Source organism: Podarcis tiliguerta (genome assembly GCF_965153285.1).
Source record: "Podarcis tiliguerta genome assembly, chromosome: 6".
Classification (NCBI taxonomy): Eukaryota; Metazoa; Chordata; class Lepidosauria; order Squamata; family Lacertidae; genus Podarcis; species Podarcis tiliguerta.
In genome coordinates this window covers 96,713,804-96,736,030 of record NC_139539.1, presented here as the reverse complement: position 1 = coordinate 96,736,030, position 22,227 = coordinate 96,713,804, and the positions used below count along the sequence as shown (strand labels likewise).

The following is a 22,227-nucleotide window of genomic DNA, read 5'->3' as shown; positions in this document are numbered from 1 at the left end:
AGCCCCGCCCCTCGGCCGGCGACTGCGGCCCTATGGCGCCGGGCGGAAGCGGAAGCCGAGCCCAAGGCCCGCCTCCCGCGAGAGCCGCAGAGGGCGACGAGGTTGCTAGGTAACGGCGGGGCGCGAAGGCGGGGGGCGGCTCTGGCCGGGCTGAGGGCCGAGGGCGCTTGGGGGGCGCTGGAGGGGCGGGCGGGCGGGCGTGAGGGAGGCCCCCCCGAGCGCGGCGCTCCAGTTGCAGCGTCGCCCTCCGCCCAGGCCTTCCTCCTTCGGAGAGGCGGCAGGCCCCGCGCTCTCGGGGGCACGAGACCTTTCCAGACCAGGGCCAGAGAAAAAGGGCCCGGGCCCAGAGCTGCCTTGTGAAGGAGGAGGCCCCTGCCGCCCAGGGCCGCCTTCGCCCTTCCGGGAGCTGAGCCCAGGTGGGCGGAAGGAGAGCTCCGGGCTGGAGGGAGACTCTTCACGCGCCTAAAGGGTTGCCTCGCTAGATTAGGCTACTGCAGAGCATTGCACGTGGGGCTGCCCCTGGAGACGGTTCGGAAGCTTCGGCTGGTGCAGAGTTCAGCCGCCAAGTTGCTCACCGGGGGAAGCCGGTTCGGGCATCGCACGCCGATCCTGGTCCGACCGCACTGGCTGCCCGCTAACTACCGGGTCCAATCCAAAGTGCTGCTTTTGACCATTAAACCCTTAAAGGGCTCAGGACCACCTACCTCTCCCCCTATGAACCGACCCGAGCCCTGTGATTTTCAACAGATTGCTTACATTTTGTTCCATTTACCTAATAATAATAATAAATTATTTATACCCAGCCCTCCCTGGCCAGAGCTGGGCTCAGGGCAGCTAACACCAGTAAAATTACAATAAAAATATAATAGAAAAAAACCCAATTTAAATTGCAGCCTCTTTTTAAAAGTAGCCCATAGATCAAAACCGTAAGGGGAGGGAAACATAAGGGTCAGACTGAGTCCAAACCAAAGGCCAGGTGGAACAGCTCTGTCTTGCAGGCCCTGCGGAAAGATGTCAAGTCCCGCAGGGCCCTAGTCTCTTGTGACAGAGCATTCCACCAAGTCGGGGCCAGTACTGAAAAGGCCTTGGCCCTAGTTGAGACCAATCTAACCACCTTGCAACTTGGGACCTCAAAAGTGTTGTCATTTGTGGACTTTAAGATCCTCCATGGGGCATACCAGGAGAGGTGGTCCCATAGGTACGTGGGTCCTAGGCTGCAAGTGGGCTACAGGACTTCTGTTCTGCTTGTAGGTATCTGGTTTGCCACTGTGAACAGAATGCTGCATTTCATAGCCCTTTGGTTTGATCCAGCAGAGCTCTTCCTATTTTCCCAAGTTCTTATAACACCTAAGATTTCTTACTGCTTAAGTAATATTCTAAAAAGTAAATCTTTTGCTGATTGTGGAGAGGAATGAAAGCCATATTTATTATTCACAAATTGGTTGCACACAGAAAAAAGTTTTGATCCTCTTAGGTTTATGAGTTTAAAGGCCAGTTAAAGTGTGCAGAAAGAAATGGATGTGATACAGTCCTCTTATATGAGTACCTCACATTTAATTAGCTGCTCTCCCTGTGCAAAGGTCAGAGGGGGCAGGGTTTCTGTTGAGGCAGGTGATTAGCTGTGGGAGGAGCTTATCAGAGTTTGCAGGCCAGCGGCTGAAGAAGGAGCCAAAAGGGTTTTCTTGTGTGTGTGATTCTTTGTGGCTGATTAGCTGCTCTCCCTGTGCAAAGGTCAGAGGGGGCAGGGTTTCTGTTGAGGCAGGTGATTAGCTGTGGGAGGAGCTTATCCAGCTTCTGAGATTTCAGCAGGCACTTGCAATATACTTTTATATCCATGACAGCTAGAAATATGCTATTTCAAAAATTACGTTGAAATCCTTAGCATGCTGAATTCTGCACCCCTAGTCTAAATTACATGAATGTGTGCTACAGCTGCAAAACTTTGCCATCAGTACCTGCATGTTTGAAACAATAGAAACTGGTGATTTATTGGATAACTGAAATAGACAATGCTATAGTTAAATGCTAGCATTATTTTATTTTATAGCATTATTTTAAACACACCAGTTGGTTGCTACTTGTAGAATGTGGAAGTGTGTAGCTTGCTTACAATGTTGAAGCTGTTTTTCGGGGTACTTACTGATCAGTAATATACAGATTTTTATTTGTCTGGTTTTGCTTTGTTCAAGCTAAAATAGCTTTTGAATCTCAAAAGCAGGTAGCTCTAGCAAATGCTGCTACTTAACTGATTTAGACATATGTGGGAGTAAGACCCACAGAATTCAGTGAGATTTTTTTTCTGAGTAGACATGTGTTAGATTAGGCTGTGTTGTCTCTAAGAGGGAAAGGGGCACAATATGTTAAAATATGTGATTAAAATATTAATGCATTTATTGCATAGACTGATGAATCAAACTGCCCCAACTTTTTATCTTCCCAGTTCTTCCGACAAATCAGCGACATCCGCACTATCATGCCTAGCCCTAGGAATAGCCCAAAGAGTAGCCGTGAGAGACGGGCCCCAGGCAGCAGACTGGAGTTCCTATCACTGACAAGTCAGAGGAGCTCAGCACCCCCAGAAAGCCCTTCTCATCGCAAGGAATTGACAGCCAGCGCTGGTCCTCCACAGGCTTTACCTGAAGAGGACTGCATGAAGCTTAATCCATCTTTTGTGGGTATTGCCCTGCGCTCCTTGTTGGCTGTTGATCTTTGGGCCTCTAAACAGTTGGGGGTATGTGCTGGAGAGAATTCCCCTTGGGGCAGTGCTCGTCCTCTGATGAAGGCTGTAGAGATTTCAGGACATGGCATTCCTTGGTTGGCTGGCACATTGTATGGGCTCTGTAGAAGTGCCAGCTCAGCAGGCCGTGAGGTGCTGCTCAACCTGCTCTTTGGTAAGAGCTCCCTTTCTTATGAAAGCTTTACCTTGTGTAGTCTTTGCTTCCCATATTTTTTATCTGATAACTGTGGGGAGTAGCCCAGCTGTCAGTGTATCTGGGAGAACTGGGCGGAGAGATTTCCCCCATTCATTCCATCTTTCCCTAAAATGTCATTTATGAAAATGATGTCCCATTGCAATGTTTTCTACAGACACGCTGGAGGCTATCCCTATCTGCATTAGGAAGATGTATACTGTATAACTAAAAAAAAATTGGAGCTATAATAATTGTATTTGACATACCATTTACTAATATTTTTACCATTACTTATATTTATTATGTCATAGTTAAATCTGAGCTTCCACTTCTAGAAAATCTGGCTTGTGTTTGTATTTCAGACAGAGCCCTTATTCAGCCTTAGAGTGCAAGGGCACAAAGAGTGTTGTGGCCATGACACTTGCCTTCATCCCAACCTTCCTGTGCTAAGGGGGAAATTACATACAATATTAACTATTGTTGCAACACTCCAAAACTTAGTTTGACACAAAATTGTATGGATGTTGATGCCATGGTTCTTCATGAGATAGGTGCAGTAGGCCAATGGCCATTTATGAAAACGGTTTCTCCTGATTTAGATGAACCTGTACAGGTTTACCCAAATGTTTCATCCCAAACTATGTTTCGTATGTCATCCAAGTGGAACCTGCTGCCATTGGTTTTCCTATAGAAGTCTTTTTCAGGAACACGACTATACCAGAAACTCCCTGTTTATGTGCTTTGAAAGCCTGTGCAACTGTGAACACATGCATTGTCGTGAACCCAGATGTGATTTTAAAAATGACAAAAACAGCTGTAAAAGAGTGCAAGAAGGTTAAAAAAGGCGCGAAAACAGCTCCTAGCAATCCCACAGGGCAGGGTGGATTTGATTTAAATCAAATCAATTTAAATCACTAGTCAGTAAGACTTGATTTAAATCATTTTTTTACAGAAAGACTCATTCTTGCTGGTATAACTTTAATATTTACAACCAGATGAAGGTTTCATTTTTACAGTTACTGTATATCAAAAATTACTGATTTGGTTATACTATTAGAAATACATAGACAGATAATTATGAAATTATTGTGAGATTTAATAAGTTAACTTTATATTTGGACAACGTTTCTGCTGTACTTTGCTGGAAGGAGAAACTAATCATTTCCTTAATAACAATTTAAACAATTTATTTAACTAAAACAATAACATTCTAGCATGTGTATCCATATTTGTTTAATGGTTTTTTTTAAAAAACCACTTAGACTGGGTTTTAGCACACATGAAAGACTTAAAACAAATCCTTATTTCCTGATGAATAGCCTTTGGACTACAGTGGTACCTCAGGTTAAGAACTTAATTTGTTCTGGAGGTCTGTTCTTAACCTGAAACTGTTCTCAACCTGGGGCCTTCTGTTCTTAATGGGGCCTCCTGCTGCCGCTGCGCCACCACCACGTGATTTCTGTTCTCATCCTGAAGCAAAGTTCTTAACCCGAGGTACTATTTCTGGGTTAGTGGAATCTGTAACCTGAAGCGTCTGTAATCCAAGGTACCACTGTATAATGTAACTTAAATAGAAAACTATCTTTAGAAAGATTTTTCCTCCAAAAGCATTTTATTTTAAAAATCCAATTGAAATAAAAAAAATCCCACGTGGGAGCTGGTGCGGTTCACCCCAGTGATGGCTAGTCCCAGTGACCCGAACCATGGCAATCCCAGTAAGCTAATGTAGGGCCCCTTGACCCAGTGGCCCTGTCACAGCCAGCAGCCCCGGAACGTACGAAGCTTGGATCCTAGAACCATAGGCATGTAGGATCCTAGAATGAAACAACATGATTGGCCTGCAGGAGCAGCCCAATTAGACCCCAGGAGGAAGTTAATCAGCCTATTAGGCTGGTAGGATACTTTGTTGTTGTTTAGTCGTTCAGTCGTGTCTGACTCTTCGTGACCCCATGGACCAGAGCACGCCAGGCACTCCTGTCTTCCACTGCCACCCGCAGTTTGGTCAGATTCATGTTTGTAGCTTTGAGAACACTGTCTAACCATCTCGTCCTCTGTCATCCCCTTCTCCTTGTGCCCTCCATCTTTCCCAACATCAGGGTCTTTTCCAAGGAATCTTCTCTTCTCATGAGGTGGCCAAAGTATTGGAGCCTCAGCTTCACGATCTGTCCTTCCAGTGAGCACTCAGGGCTGATTTCCTTAAGAATGGATGCGTTTGATCTTCTTGCAGTCCATGGGACTCTCAAGGGTCTCCTCCAGCACCATAATTCAAAAGCGTCAATTCTTCGGCGATCAGCCTTCTTTATGGTCCAGCTCTCACTTCCATACATCACTACTGGGAAAACCATAGCTTTAACTATACGGACCTTTGTTGGCAAGGTAGGATACTAGGATGCAACAACTCATTGGCCAGCAGCAGCCCAATCAGGCTCCAGGAGGGAAAAATAATCAGGTGGTGCTCATTGTGTAAAAAAAAAAAATGTATATAAAGCCTGAGGTTTTTGGAGGAAATTCAATCACTGTTCCTATGAGCTGAAATAAAGAGCAGGAAATTACTATTTCAAGCAAATTGGTTTGGAGGAAGTGATCAACATGAGTTTGGTGGAATTTTGGGAGGAGGAGGTTCTGAAGGAATTTGGGTTGCTTTTTTTAGGGTTATTTTTAGCCTTTCTTTGAGATGGCACCTAAACACATGGCATTGTAATCCTCCTTGGGTGATGGTGGTGGAGGTGGAGGAGAAATTGGAAGTGCTGGCCTGTTTACGGGATGGCATGAGAACGTGTACAATGGATGGCAGAGTTCTGGAATGGTTGTCCTGCATGTCTCAGGAATCTTGTGTAGCGCTTGCATGTCCTCTTTATGGAGAATGGTTATGATGTTCATGGTAAAATACCGTGTACAACATTGTCACAATCACCTGCCCTTGAATGAAGTAACAATGACAATTACTTCTAAGATTATTTAAAACATTTGAGAAAACATTGTAAAGTTGTACCTTGGTTCTCGAACGGAATCCGTTCTGGAAATCCGTTCGACTTCTGAATAAGTTCGAAAACCAAGGCAGGAGCTTCCCACACTCAATGGGAAGCAGTGGAATTTGCGTCAGACATTCAGGTTCCAAAAAACTTTCACAAACCAGAACACTCACTTCCAGGTTTGTGGCGTTTGGGAGCCAAAACGTTTAACTCGCAAGGTGTTCGAGATCCAAGGTACAACTGTATTATGAATTTTTGACTTTTTTCATAACTAAGGTGTTCTTTCATTACTGTTGGCTGTCATGGAATACAATGGCTGTAGGCTGTATCATCAGCTAGAGTGTTAACAACAATTTAAGCAGGGACATACTGTTTTAAACCAGGCATGTTACCTCGACAGAGATATGATCAATCATTGATCAGTGTCAGTTAACAGGCTAAATGTAGAAAAGAGACCATTCTTCTACTTCCATGAACAATTCAATTTATACATGAAATATAAAATATAAGATTCCCCCTTGCCCCATTATATACAGATTTTGGACTGTTTCTTCTGCAGCTTTTCAATGATGCTCTCAAACATTATTTGAGTACATTATGGATCTTTTCTGGACTATTTGAGCCCTTGTGGGCAAAATAGAACTATCAAATTGGATAGTAGATATTTTGGGTTATTTTTCACATAATAAAGACAGGGAACCAACTGATAATTTTTTTGCCAACTGATAATTTTACTAGGGTTATATGGAAAAATAGGCTACCTCATGTATTCACCTGGTAATGCCCAGAGATTAGTATAGGCATTCTACACAAGTCACTTTGTTTAATAGGTCCATGCAGCTCAAGGTTCTCAGAACTCAAATTATTTTAGGGCTGGGGAACTATGACTAGGAAACAAATGTAAGTTTGTAATATTGGTATGAAACCAGCCATGAATTCTGTGGCACCTTAAAGGCAAATCAAAGTACTATGTCCTGAATCTCCTTGCATCTGATAAATGGGTGTTAGATAACAGAAATTCAGTCTCTAAGCTTTGTTGTTTACCAAGTTGCTCTTTAAAATGTCTGAAACCTCTTTATTCACCTTGTCTCCCAGCTCTGATCCTTGATCTAATTTTGGTGGCAGCTGTGAAAGGATTGGTAAAGCGAAGGCGGCCAGCTCACAACAAGATGGACATGTTTGCCACGGTGTCTGTGGACAGGTATTCATTTCCTTCAGGTCATGCGACGAGAGCCGCCATGGTCTGCAGATTTATTCTACATCACCTTGTCCTGGCTGTCCCTCTGCGGGTGCTGGTGGTGCTTTGGACCTTCATAGTGGGAATTTCCCGAGTCATGCTAGGCAGGCACAATGTAACAGATGTGATATTTGGGCTAATCATGGGCTACATGCAATACAGCCTGGTGGAGTACTTCTGGTTGTCACCTGTCAGTGCTCCTGTTCTTTTTTCATTGTGGAGTTGATGGCCTTGTCTGCCTGAACACAAGCAATAAAAATGAATAAAGCTTCATATGGTCAGCAAGATAGATGGGCAGGACCAGCGGGTGGGTGGGCTGCTTAGGTTCATCTCATAAGGGTTGTTTGGTGCCGCCTTGTTTTCTGAACATGTTGCTGGGCTGGAGCATGGACCAACCCATGAAACTGCACAAACCATCCCATAGTAAAACTTCATTTCCTTGTGAGATTAGAAGCAATACTGTTTACATCAGGCAATTATTATGTCAGATGACTGACAGATGAGTGGTCCCGCACACCTCTCAAAATCGATCCACAAGGGTGGGGAGATAAAGGTCTGGCCCAGTAGGCCAAAAAGCTCCCACCCACCCTACCCCCCGCTGTAAACTGATAAAGATAATATGTCACATAAACCTCTGTATTCCAAGTAAGTGGTAGATATGATTTTGTGCTATAGGTGTCTGGTAGTTACTGTGTAAGCTGTTCATATTCCAACTGGTATTGATAACTTGCTTTTGCAATTGTCACAATGGCTGTTTGGTTATTCTAGCATATCTCAAATTGTATTCTGCCAAACGCTGGGGTTCAGCAAAGCAGCCCAAGAGATTCCGCAGAGAAGACTGTAATAATAGTTGACAAGCATGCACAATGTGTGATTTCGATGGAGCTGCAGCCATGGGGATTAAACATACTAAAGCAGTTGTCCTGGGAATCCTTTCCCCTTATTTCCTTCCCTTACCATGCTTTCCACAGGCATGGACAGAATGGCATTGCTTCCTTGGCTTTCCAACCCTGTGCATTGTTGAGAGTGACTGAGAGAGGGCAGCATGCAGCTTGGTGCAGTGGGTGCAGCAGAGAAGCCAGTTTGCCACTGCCCACTGCCTGCCTCCTGCCCTCTCAGGTCTTAGTAACCAGCAGCAGTCTGCAGCATTAGGAAGCCAGGAGAGCAATGCTGGTCTTTCACGTTTCTGCTTGTCCTGCTGCTTTTCCCCAGGAAACCCTGCTGTTTGCTGCTGAATAAGAACAAATGTCAGTCATTTTTTCCTGTGGATTGATGATCGTCCAATTCAGTGGTAAACGGTGGGTTTTCCAGGGAAAGCAGCGGGGCAAATGAGAACCTCAGACCCGTGCTTTCTAAGCACAGAACAAGTGGAAGTGGACGAGCCCTGAGTGTGATGGTATATTCTCAAGACTGAAGTGCCTTTGTACTATTCTAATGGCAGGAAGTAAATGGAAATGGGTTCTAGGAACATTGCTTACTCAAACTGTACTTAATACAGACATGGTCCCACCTAAACAATCAAACAGCTTTATGGAGGGACAGACTTTTTGCAGGACAAGAATATGGCTGAAGAACCCAGCACTTCATGTTTTGCTTTTCAAAACTAGAACTTTGTGGTAGGAAGGTAGGACTTCAACGCAGCTTTAAATAAGACTGCTTTCTTAACTCTACAATATTAATCAGAAGCTGATGTTAATCCAGGCATTTGTTGCAGTGTTTGCCTGCTGTGAGAGTCTTATCATAATTTTTAGTATATTCAGTCCTAAATGCAGCCTTGTAAGAGAAACTGTGATATCCAGCCTTTTATCTGACTCCCACCTCATGAACTGTAGCTCAAGCTATGGTATAGCTCAGGTGTGGCAAACCTGTTTTGGCCTGAGCTCCACATTCACCCTTGGCCAATACTTGGGAATTGAACTGTACTAAACATACAGACTACACACTATACAGATCAGCTGAGGAAGCAGGTTATTGTCTTCTCCCCACTCTCTAGATCATTACTCTAATGGGCAGGGAAGAGACCATTTGCTTTCTTCTTGTAGTTCAGAGATGGGCAGAGAGGTTTAAAACTCACTGCCTGGTACCTCAAAAGGGGTGAAAATGGCTCTGCCCCATTTTTACTTGGCACAGGGTTTTTTTTCACCAGAGGAGCTGTATAACATTGGGTTGAGGGGTAAGCAAGTCCCTGGGGAAGGCTTGGAAGGCTGGATCCAGTTCAAGGACAGGCAGATCACTGCAACTGATATAGCTGAATCAAGCGCAATAAAGTATATTTGGTAAACACATTTTTTTGCTCAATGCACCAGCACCCCATTGTGTTTGATCTGGAGTTCATTCTGTGTGTTTGCAGCCAGTCTAGAAACCTTGACACGTAATTTAAAAAAAACCCCAAAACCCCCCCCAAAAAACAGCAGTAGTGTTAGTCACCAAACTGTTAACTTTGGAATTCAAAAGTGTCTTATGTAAGCTTACCTTTATCAGTCTAGGAATTAGTTTTGTTGTTGTTGCAAAGTTACTTGAAACAAATCCTATATAAGTTTACAGTGTTTTCACTAGCCTTCTGTTTCACCTTTGTGCCATTCTGTTTTAAAAGTGGATTTTCTGTATAAGAACATAAAACAAGCCTGCCAAGGGCTCATCTAGTCCAGCATCATGTTTTCACAGTGGCCGGCCATATGCCTGTGCGAAGACGGCGAGCTGGAGATGAGCACCACAGCACTCTGCCCACCTGTGGTTCCCAGCAGTTCTGTCTATGATGCACATTGTACTCTTACTCTGTTTGGTTGTAATTCTCCATGCTCGCTGGGCATTCGACTCTGAAACTATTGTGAGTTGTTGCTAAATGCTAGGTTTCCTGGAGCTTAGATCAATAAAATATTATCCTTGTCTGTGCCTTTCCATGACTTAAACTTGTGTTTTGCCAAATGCAAGTGTTCTTTTGGATTCAGTGGCAATAAGAACATCAGTGGAGAGAACTTCAGTGCTTTTATGAAGTAGCAGACTTCATGCATAATAAAAAGCAGTGAAATAGCCTGTAAGCAGAATAATGCAACATAAGCAAGATTAGACTTGCCCACTGGGGGCTGCAAACAAAGATGCCAATACGTAGCATCTATCCAGTCAGGGCCTACATCAAGACACGTTGATCAGGCTCCATCAATCTGGGAGACTAATAGACTTCAGACTCGCAGTGGCTACATGCTGGCTGTCCTGATACCTAAATTCCTCCCACTTGTCAGGGAAGATGGGCCCATAGCCAGGGGCTAGCAGACTTAATTCTGCAGTTGTGCTACTGCTGTCAAGCGCTCAGCCTCTAGCAGACCCACGAAGAGATCTTCCCACATCCTGCCAACACTTATCCCTGAAGCACAAAAAATAAACCAGTAGCATAAAGCAATCCAAAAACACTTTAAAGGTAAAGGGACCCCTGACCATTAGGTTCAGTTGTGAGTGACTCGGGTTGCGGTGCTCATCCCGCTTTATTGGCCGAGGGAGCCGGCGTACAGCTTCCGGGTCACATGGCCAGCATGACTAAGCCGCTTCTGGCGAACCAGAGCAGCACACGGAAATGCCGTTTACCTTCCCGCCGGAGCGGTACCTATTTATCTACTTGCACTTGGACGTGCTTTCGAACTGCTAGGTTGGCAGGAGCAGGGACCGAGCAACGGGAGCTCACCCCGTTGCAGGGATTCGAACCACTGACCTTCTGATCAGCAAGTCCTGGGCGCTGTGGTTTTAATGGCGTCCCATTAAAAACGTGGGGTTTTTTTATTGACACATCCTAAAAACACTTTAGAAGGTAAAGGTACCCCTGCCCGTACGGGCCAGTCTTGACAGACTCTAGGGTTGTGCGCCCATCTCACTCGAAGAGGCCGGGGGCCAGCGCTGTCCGAAGACACTTCCGGGTCACGTGGCCAGCGTGACACCGCTGCTCTGGCGAGCCAGAGCCGCACACGGAAACGCCATTTACCTTCCCGCTAGTAAGCGGTCCCTATTTATCTACTTGCACCCGAGAGTGCTTTCGAACTGCTAGGTTGGCAGGTGCTGGGACCGAACAACGGGAGCGCACCCCGCCACGGGGATTCGAACCGCCGACCTTTCGATCGGCAAGCCCTAGGCGCTGAGGCTTTGCCCAACCTATTTCATCAAAAGTTGTTCTGCAGTTGGAATGCCCTGCCCTTGCCTCATGAAGGTCATTAATATTTACTGTCAATGGCATATTCATGAGAAAACATGTCACTTCCGCTTTAGTAAAAGCTCAGCTTGGCAGGTCTTATGAGTTTAAGTAAATTTCAGACTGTTCAGTAAGTTATTGTACAAGTGCAGGGTAGTGCTCATATTGTGTGTTTGGTATTGTTGCAGTTGGAGAATATTACAAACCATGTATATGTATTTATAGTCTGTAAAGTATAACGGGTTGCCAGATGATAATACTGTGACGGTGATTCTCTGATTGCCTTTGTCTTCTAGTGTGTACATGTTTTAACAGCTTTTGCTGGCAAATTGAGCCACACTGTAGATCTTAGAGGTACAGTGGTACCTCGTGTTACGTACCATCCCCTTTACAAATTTGCATGCTGGTGGCGCAGCAGCGGGAGGCACCATTAGAGAAAGCATGCCTCATGTTACGAGTGGTTTCCTGTTACGAACGGACCTCCAGAACAGATTAGGTAGTAACATGAGGTACCACTGTACCACTTAAAATGTAGCAGACAGTTGCTCTTTCTGGCATTAGCTTTCATCGTGGTTTTTAACTACTGGATGGTGTGTTCAGTTACATGCTGCACTTTTTTTCTGTACTGTACAACGGGGCTTCATATCTCCCTTTCATATTAAAAAGTTGAGTATTTACTCCAATGTTTTTCTGGTTCTTTCAGTATATACTTCATATATACGTACATACATCTGCAACAGCCAGGAGCAATAAGTAGAGCAACTGAGTGGGGTCATTGCCTTTGTCCCTGCTACTTCCTTTCTGGGCTTCCTTTTGTTCCCTCCTTCCATGAAAGTGGGGCAATGAGTCAAATGTCACGGTGTTTAACAGGAATTGTTTTTGTTTCAAATTTATACCCCACCTTTCTTCCAACCAGAACTTTCCCCCTTGTTTTTCCTCATTGGGAAGATGTTTTAAATCATTGGGACATGGGTGGCGCTGTGGTCTAAACCACTGAACCTCTTGGGCTTGCTGATTGGAAGGTTGGTGGTTTGAATCTGCCTGAGGGGGTAAGCTCCCGTTGCTCTGTCCGGGCTTCTGCCAACCTAGCAGTTCAAAAGCATACCAGTGAAAGTAGATAGGTACCTTCCTGCTCCGGCAGGAAGGTAAACGGCGTTTCTGTGTGCTGCTCTGGTTCGCCAGAAGCAGCTTAGTCCTGCTGGCCACATGATCCGGAAGCTGTCTGCGGACAAATGCCGGCTCCCTCGGCCTGAAAAGTGAGATGAGCTCCGCACCCCATAGTCAGCTTTCACTGGACTTAACCGTCCAGGGGTCCCTTACCTTACCTTTACAATCATGTATTTGCCCATAGTCAGATCCTAGAGTAACCCAGTCCACCCTTCCTATGTCACCTTTGTCTACAGTCTTCTGAACTGCAGGATATGTAGATTACCTGAACACCAGTGAAGATGTGAGGGTGAAAAGGTGTTTTTCACAAATTGTGTATGAATAGATAATATTAAAGGTATTCTTTCAATACAGTTGGTTTCAAGCTCCCCAAACAACAACATGCATTCTCCTAATGTTCAGGTATATGCTGAATCTCTTACAGAATATACAGTATGTGATTTAGTAAAATGTTTTTAAGTCACAGGAATAGTCTGTGAGAACCAAATGTGATCTTATTTTATAATTGCTTATATATTTAGTATGTTTGATGGGTCTGAATGCAGTTATGAATGGACATGAATGGCTGAAGTATGAATGAGAACCAGAGGGTCGGGTTCTGAAGAACCAAGGATAAAGATATCACTGAATTACAGATATACAACTGATTGAATTAATTACTTTCCAAAGGATTATTGAAGGTGGGAAACGGGATGGATAAAAATGGACTGAGGAAGAACCATTATCAGACTTTTAAAATAGGATGGACGGAAATGGACTGAGAGAATGAACCAAACTGATGAATATTGAATAGATGGATGAACAGTGAACCAGTTACTGGACTGTGTAAGACAGGGTGAGCAGTATGACAACATGTTTGGATGAAATAATGGACAACCTGAGAACTAAAAATATGATTAAGACAAATTGAAATACAGTGGTACCTCGGGTAAAGTACTTAATTCGTTCCGGAGGTCCATTATTAACCTGAAACTGTGCTTAACCTGAAGCACCACTTTAGCTAATGGGGCCTCCTGCTGCTGCCACGCCACCGGAACACAATTTCTGTTCTCATCCTGAAGCAAAGTTCTTAACCTGAAGCACTATTTCTGGGTTAGCAGAGTTTGTAACCTGAAGCATATGTAACCTGAAGCATATGTAACCCAAGGTACCACTGTACTTTATTGTCACTTGTACAACTTGTATACTGTGAGATTACACGAGCACCCCCCACTCAGCTCACTTAGTCTTAATTCCCCTACCAACCCCAAAAGTCAGTTGCCCTGTTGTTATCTTTTCATTCAGCAGCCTAACAGCCCACGGATAGAAGCTGTTCTTTACCCTGTTGGTGCAACTAATCACGCTTCTATATCTTCTGTCTGAGGGCAGGTTTCCTCACTCTCCTGAGGCAACGTTCTTCCGCTATTTCATCCAGCGGATTCACAGGACAGCCCATAATATCTTGTGCTGCATTCACCACCATCTGTAGACACTTCCTTTTTTTAAAAAAAAGATATTTATTGAGATTTCAACATATTACAAAAATTAAAAAGAATAGAAAAGGAAAAAAAAGAAAATACAAAATGCAAAATAAAAACAGTTAAAAACAAATCAGTCTCTCCATATCTTATCTTTCATTTGCTTGTTTCCCTGACCTCTTCACACCTCCCTTTCTTGTATTCTATTTCAGTTGGTTAATTCAGCAAATCCTTTCGTCTGTAGACACTTCCTATCAGTTTATTTCAAACCAGCCTACCACACCGTGATGCAGTATGAAAGGACACTTTCTATTGTGGACCGGTAGAAGGAGATCATCAAATGTTGATTGACATTGTTCTTCTGCAATACTCTGAGGAGATGGAGTCTCTGTTGGGCTTTCTTAACCACCTGGGTTGTATTTATTTTCCAATTAAAGTCTTCACTGAGATAAACTCCCAGGAATTTAAAGGAAGAGACTCTCTCCACACAGCCCTCCCCGATGTACAGCGGGGCTAGTTCTCTTCTCTTCCTCCGAAAGTCCCAACACCATCTCCTTTGTCTTGCTGATATTAAGGTGCAAGTTGTTCCCTAGGCACTATGTAGATATTTTTTGGACCTCCCCTCTATATGCTGATTCGTCTCCACCTGTTATTAACAAATGACTGTTCTTGAAAGAAATGACTGTTCTTAAAGAAGACATGTTGGAAGAAACATATTCATAGGGACGGTGACAACACGGTGGAAACTAGACTGTTTGAAACATGCTATTCATATCTATCTGAGGAATCAAACATGTCAGAAACCAGACTGTTTTCAGCTATACCTATTCATGTCTATTTGAGGACAACAGCTACCTGTTCATGTCTATTTGAGGAATAATCATGACAACAGCTATCACTTGGTCCAACCCCCTTCAATACAAGACAATGTAGCCATATGGAAACTGAGCCTATATAAGAAGCTGGAAAGCCTTGGGAACTTTGCGTGCTGTCCTACCTGCAGGAGGATGCCATCCGATGGCCCTTAGAAGAGACTGGCCATCTCTTCTAGTGGGTCCATCCATCTGGTAGGTATGTGTGTATGAATGAATGAATGAGTGATGAATGATTGAGTCCTTATTGGTTATTACTTGTTAATCAATAAAGGATTGTGATCTGAAGAGAATTGTGTCATTTTGTCTTTCTTGAAAATGCTCTGATAAAGGTAAAATAACTCTTTTCATGACAAAGAGACAGGATTATTGGGCATTAGTGAATATTAGAATAATGCAGAAGCTTGAGAGGTTTCTACATTAGTCAGATGAACTCTCCGTATTCCTATTCCTGACAAAAGCATATTTGTACTCTGCAGGATTTATTTCACCTATTTTTCTGGTTGAAGTAAATGAACAAGGCAAGTAAGGCTTCCATCCTGATGCAAACCTTACATAGAAAGGCCAGATATATGCGCTATTGTAGCAGTGCAAGTCACTGTTATGGTGGCTGACAAAATATCCTATACATGTCTACTTGGGTGTAAGCCCCATTGACCCCAAGATGAGTGTGCGCAGGGTTGCAGCCTAGGTAATCCAAAACAGAACACATCTATGGCCATTGAAAATGTTTTTAAGGGAAAATGCCCCTTTGGCTTCAAATCCCTGCTTGGAAAAGCTTTGAATTCTGAAATGATTATCTGTATTCCTTTCCCCATTGGCACAGCTGCCACAGCATGCAAATCCTCTCCTGTGGCGAAGATGCACTTATGAGTTGAAGCTACTGATGAAGTATTTTCCCATCAGCACAGAACAGGTTGCTCCTGAACAAATGCGTATTTAGTCAGGTAGGGACTTGCTCATAATTGGTGCTTGTGAACTTCTCACAACTGTGTTTCCAAAAGCATGAGATCATGTTAGTTATCCATAAAATACATTCTGACATATCACAGTGGTTGTGTGAATTGCCCCAATTAAATATTTTTCAGCATTTTGTGAATGTTCTTACCTTAATCTGTGCTGATAAAGCCCATGCTGTCAATTCCGCCCATTCACTCCTTGTGAAGCAAGCGGGTGAGGCAAGCCTTGGGGCAGTCTAGCCTCAGCCAGAGTGAACGGCGTTAGGATTTCTTTCATGTAAAGCACTTGAATTCGACACTTCGGCCCCACTCTCCCCGGAACAGCTCGAGAGCTCCTTCCGCTCTTGAGCGAGGGCCGCTTCCCGCCTCCCTGGCGGTGGCGCTGGGGCGGGCGGGCGGGCAGCGCCCTTCGTTCCCGGCGCGTCTCCCGCCCTCGGAGGGGAGCCTTTCTGAGGAGAGCCCAGAAACCCCGAGGCTTTTCCACATCGTGGAGCTGAAAGGTTTCTGGTCTAAAAAGTGAGGTTTGTGAAACAGGAAAGAAAAAAGGGAACGTGCGAGCAGCGACCTTAATAAATTTTCGAGCACGACCCGGAAAACTCACCTGAAAAATAGGTAACCTCTTTTGTCTCAGTTGGGCAGGATTTCATTGAATACATTAAAAAAGAAAAATTACACTTGCCTCTTCTGCAGGCCTCTCAGTTTGGGCTAAGTAGCATCGATTTGGTTGGGGAAAATTCCTGCTGTTAAAAAGAGCCCTTTCTTCTTGGTACTCCTTGTGCCTTTGACGGCTCAGCTCTGGACTTGTGTTTCTGTGCACGTTTCAAGCCGTGGGCCCCACTTCCGGGTCTCTCATTTTCTATGACGGCGCTCTCCTCTTACCACCTCCTCTGTGTCTTATCACAAATATCCAGATAACCAGCTTTATCATTTTTTCTTGTGAATGTAACATCTCATGCCAGCCTTGGTTTGGTTTGGTTTTTATGTGTTTTATCTCATGAAATTTCGTTTTGTTATTTGGATTCTATGGATAAAATTCATGGACATAGCTGGGGGGGGGGCAGCTTTCCCCTACAATCAAGTAAATTAATAAAAATATTTAACTAACTGAGGTTCTGGCTCCCCAACATGAAGCCTGCCCCCCACAAGAGAAATCTTGATAACATTGCTCATGATAACATTTAATAAAAATACTTAAAAAAAATTAAAAATCAGATTGTGGTGGGGGACTTCAATATATACCCAGAAGCAGCTTATTATGAGGAAATGCTGTGGCATAAAGTGTTTCAGTAAACTCTCAATTGCTGAAAACACAATTCAGGTTGTCACTTCTGCTGCCTTCTAAACTGAAAGAAACTGCATTTACCACAAACTGTTTTGTAGCTCATGGCTGGCTATTTTTCTTTCCTACTCCTTGAGAGCCAGTGTGGCATAATGGTTAGAATGCTTGCTGTGACTATGAGGCTAGGGTTCGAATCTCCACTCAGCCATGAAGCTTACTGGATACACTTGGGCCAATCATGTCAAATGCACATCAGATTTGCAGAAGTCTAGTGACCAAGACAAGAAATAGTCCTGCTCCATTCTGCCATGGTCAGACCACACCTGAAATACTGTGTCCAATTCTGGGCACCAATTTAAGGAGGATGTTGACAAACTAGAAGGTGTGCAGAGGAGGGCAACCAAGATGATCCAAGGTCTGGAAACCAAGTTATGAGGAATAGTCAAGGGAGTTGGATATGTTTAGCCTGCTAAGTTCTTTCTTGACTTAAGCATTTATTCATTTACTAAGCCTTAGTACATCAAAATCTTGAGGGAGAATTTCCTGAAGAAAGAAATTAAATATTGTAGCTTAAGCCAAGAAGAAATGTAACATATAGACTTGAATGTTTACAAATATATCAAAACTGTAAGAGAGAATTTACTGAAGAAGCCCAAGACTCTTCATGGGCAGGTGACAAACGCCGGCACCCTGTCTAATTATTGTGCGTAACATCACCGAAAGTTCGTTTGATCAAACTTATCTTCGTTGATATCTAACCCTTGAGCGCAACATTGCTGACACTTCGTTTGGTCAAACTTACTTTTGTTTATATCTACAGGAGCCTGGCTAAAGGACCTTTAAAGACTGAATCTTCCTTTTGGACACAATTTGAATGAGTTTTCTGTTTGTGGCTTCTGTAGTAGATCTTGTACATTGTTCTCTCAAGTTTTGGATTATTAATATAAGTTTTATAATGTAGAATGGTTTGGTAGTGTTTTGTGTGCTGCTTATGTGCTGCTTACTTTATACTGGTCTACTACCAACTTTGAGAAGGAGCGGAGAGGGCTCTAGGACCCTGCCAGAGCCCTCATACCTGCTTCCCAAAGCCTGGTGTCTCCCCTACCTGGCTTTGGGCTGGAGAGGGTGTCAAATTTTGGCCTCACACAGGATGCAATATTACCCAGGTCCACCCCGACTGCCAGGTGTCTTCCTCAGCCTGGCAGCAGACCGGCTTCCCAGTGCCCTGATCCTGCCCACCTGCCTTGCTCACCTGGACTATGGCTGTTATCAAGGAGACAGAGCAGTGGCCTATTTTCACCTAATCTTGTCACGGTGAGTTTTTGCTCCTGGACTCTCACTTCTGTGCATTGCACGTCAAGAAATTCTCCAGCATTCCTAAAATTATAGAATCACAGGGACCTCATGGGTCATCTGCGCTGACCCCCTGCAAGGCAGGAATCTCAAAGCAACCCAGAGCTATAAAATAACCTTTCATACAATCTTTATCTAGGGTGTGTTTACTGAGATTGCTGGATTGTTGAGCTCAAAGGTTAAAAGTTACCTGACTGCTTTACCCTTTGCTATTGCAAATGCAACCAGCACAACTTCCACACCCCAGAGATCTTTCCCCATTGTCATGTGAAGAGGAATCGTAAATGGAAGCATTTGGGAAGCCTGCCAAGCCATGTGATGTTGTTTCTCAACACTGTAGACCTTGTTTCTCAGTTACTGTTTTTGGCCATGGAAAAAGACTGCTAAATATTTTCAAACCCATGTCTTTCCTGCCAGGATTTGCTTCCCTCCGTCCAATTGGAGCAAACAGCTGGGAGGGACTGTTGCTCAATGACACCCTTTAAAAGCTCTCTTCTCTCCACCCTGAAGAAGAATTTCAGAGTGGAAGAGGTGGACTAGCAGCACGGTGAATCCTTGGGCTACTGCCTCATCACATCTGCAGTCTTCACAGGTCTGTTGTATAGCTTTCAGTCTGCAAATATTAAGTTGTTGTCAGGTATACCAATTACAGTTGTTTAGAGCAGGTGAATGTCATATTTCTAGTCATCAGAAGGTATCAGGGTCTTTGTAAAGGACAGACTTGAAGGATAAAATGGCATATGAAATGTTGAAAGGGATCTGGACGAGTTTAACAGAGCACACCTGCTGGTTTCACTGGAGTAAAAGCACAGGAACTTACGAAGAAGCAAGAACAACTAAAATAGCTTACTTTCAAAAATGAGTGTGAGGAATGGAGAAGACCAAATCACTAAGGAATTAGTGTCAGGCTATCCTCTTTAATTGTGGGACGCGGGTGGCGCTGTGGGTTAAAGCCTCAGTGCCTAGGGCTTGCCGATCGAAAGGTTGGCGGTTCGAATCCCCGCGGCGGGGTGCGCTCCCGCTGTTTGGTCCCAGCGCCTGCCAACCTAGCAGTTCGAAAGCACTCTCGGGTGCAAGTAGATAAATAGGGACCGCTTACTAGCGGGAAGGTAAACGGCGTTTCCGTGTGCAGCTCTGGCTCGCCAGAGCAGCGATGTCACGCTGGCCATGTGACCCGGAAGTGTCTTCGGACAGCGCTGGCCCCCGGCCTCTTGAGTGAGATGGGCGCACAACCCTAGAGTCTGTCAAGACTGGCCCGTACGGGCAGGGGTACCTTTACCTTTACCTTTTATCCTCTTTAATAAGTTTCCTAAGTGTAATATCCCGTTATGAAACCACTGGTTTTTTATTGAAAGGAATAACTGAGTATTGCTTTTACCCAGGCATAGGCAAACTCAGCCCTCAGATGTTTTGGGACTACAATTCCCATAATCGCTGGCCACTGGTCCTGTTACCCAGGGATGATCGGAGTTGTAGTCCCAAAACATCTTGGAGGGACGAGTCTGCCTGTGCCTGTTTTTACCTATATTACAATTTCTAGAGGAGTGCATAGAATTTTCTACAATCCTCATGCTAATCTTGTGAGGTAGGTTATTAAAATTTTGCTAATAAAAATGGGAGGATGAGAAAGTATAGTTTCTTCCCCGTCACTTAGTGGCAGAGGTGGTTTGTAAACCCACTGGATCCATCCCTCTTAGTTGTAGAGAGTCTCTCTCTAGACCGTTCCATGATTTGCTTCTCTTGCAAGAAAATATGGCCTGGACGTTAACCAAACCATCTGCATAGAGACAAGGCATGCAAAGGTCTGGCTGGAATCCATACTGCAGAATGGATAATACAGCCTGGGGCTGAAAGATAACAGCTTGTCAAAGCCATGGCGGTTGAGCTCACAGTGGAGGGTGAGATTTGAGCTGGGGCTTCTGGCTCATAGTTGAAGAAGCTCCGTTGTTATGAATATCAGGACACAGGTGTAACTTTTCATTTACCAAAAGTAAGGTACCTTGGTTGAGGGCTCCTCTTCCAGGCAGCACCTGAGGTGATGCATGGAGGCTGGCCATAATAAAAAAAAGAACATGTCTGAAGGCCCACTTGCTATAACTTTACATGTTTATGGACCTAGTCAGTTCTGAGACCTGGTGACTTATGGCAAAAAGCCATAGTCTGATAGAGGCATCATTTATGCTAATCATAGAATCAGAATTGTGGTCAGAAGGGACCCCAAGGGTCATCTAGTCCAACCCCCTGCAATGCAGGAATCTCAGCTGAAGCATCCCTGACAGATGGTCATCCAACCTCTGTTTAAAAGCCTCCTAGGCATGGGTGGTGGAAAGGGGAAAGTTGTCACCCAGAACTGTTAACAAGGGTTGCCATAAATGCCCAGAGCTATGAGAAAAGGTCCTCCTGCTTCTTCACTTCTAGAGCTACTTTCCAGAATATGGAGTAACATTGTGGGACATTTATTGGATCTGGGAGAACAGGGTAAAAGCCATGGCTTGGCCCTCAAGTGAGGCCTTTGGCCAGTCATTGTCTCTCAGCCTCACCTACCTCACAGGGTCATTGTGAGGATAACATGGGAAATGGGAAACCAGGAGGGCCACCTTGAGCACTTTGGAGGAAAGGTGGGGTATAAGGGGAAAGGAGTCGTAGAATCATAGAATTGTAACGTGGGAGGGGATCCCAAGCAGCTCAGCTGGTCCAACCCTCTCTGATGCAGGCATCTCAACTACAGCATCCCTGACAGATGGCCATCCAACCTCTGCATAAAAACCTCTAAGGAAGGAGAGCCCACAACCTCTCAAGGGAGACTGTCCCACTGCCAAACAGCTCTTACTGTCAAAAAGTTTTTCCAGATGTTTAGTTGGAATCTCCTTGCTTGTCAATTGAAGCCATTGCCTTGAGTCCTACCCTCCAGAGCAGGAGAAAACAAGCTTGCTCCCCCTTCCATGTGACAGCCCTTAAGATATTTGAAAATGACTATCATATCTCCTGTCAGTCTCTATCATCTTGGTTGCCCCCTCTGCACATGTTTCAGCTTGTCACCATCCTTCTTAGATTGTGGTGCCCAGAATTGGACAGAGTATTCCAGGTGTGGTCTGACCAAGGCAGAATCGAGTGGTACTATTACTTCCCTTGATCTGGATACTAGACATCTGTTGATGCAGCCTAGAATAGTGTTAGCCTTTTTTTGCTGCTTCATCACACTGTGGACTCATGTGAAGCTTGTGGTCCACCCTAAACCCTTTTCACATGAACTGCTAGTAAGCCAGGTGTCTCCCATGTTATATTTGTGCATCTGGTTCTTTCTGCCTAAGTGTAGAACCTGACATTTCTCCCTATTGACATTCATTTTGTTAGCTTGCACCCAGTTCTCCAATCTGTTAAGGTCATTTTGAATTCCCATTCTGTCTTCTGCAGCATTAGCTACTCCTCCCAGTTTGGTGTCATCTGCAGATTTGAGGAGCATTCCCTCAATTCCTTCATCCAAGTCACTTATAAAGACATTGAACAACAATGAGCCCAAGACAGAACCCTGTGACACCCCACTTGTCACTTTTCCCCAGGATGATGAGGAATCTTTAATGAGTACTAACAATTTCCCTCTTGAACATACGTTTTACCTTTTGAAACATGGTAAAAATATGGCCGCTGAAAGACCTTTCTGATGGGGAAAGTCAACAAGAGAAAATGACATCAATGACTACCTTTGGTATCTTGCCTGCAGGGGGATTTTGTGGCCTCCTGGTGCAGAAATTGTTGCTGGTTTGAACTAGAAGAGAAATAAAGTAAAGCTTATCTTCACTGAGGGAGGAGTGCAGAGATCATGGATGTATTTATTTTGTGGACGT

The 22,227-nt window shown here is 44.4% G+C and overlaps 1 protein-coding gene across 8 annotated transcripts in view; it reads left to right on the top strand.

Annotated features, from left to right (window-relative positions):
• LOC310680160 (flavin-containing monooxygenase 5-like) overlaps window positions 1–22,227 on the top strand; it is a 38,953-nt gene continuing 16,726 nt past the window's right edge. Inside the window, exons 1-5 of one of the 8 annotated variants that reach the window (XM_083446493.1) lie at window positions 1–109; window positions 2,441–2,891; window positions 6,980–7,085; window positions 18,227–18,343; window positions 18,896–18,974. In XM_083446493.1, the coding sequence (XP_083302619.1) occupies window positions 2,474–2,891; window positions 6,980–7,085; window positions 18,227–18,343; window positions 18,896–18,974 (720 nt within the window). In that variant the 5' untranslated portion in view covers window positions 1–109; window positions 2,441–2,473. Of the gene's footprint in view, window positions 110–257; window positions 417–2,440; window positions 2,892–6,979; window positions 7,086–16,101; window positions 16,363–18,226; window positions 18,344–18,892; window positions 18,975–22,227 lie in introns of those variants that run through there. The other 7 variants (XM_083446491.1, XM_083446492.1, XM_083446494.1 and 4 more) reach the window with 7 other exon arrangements.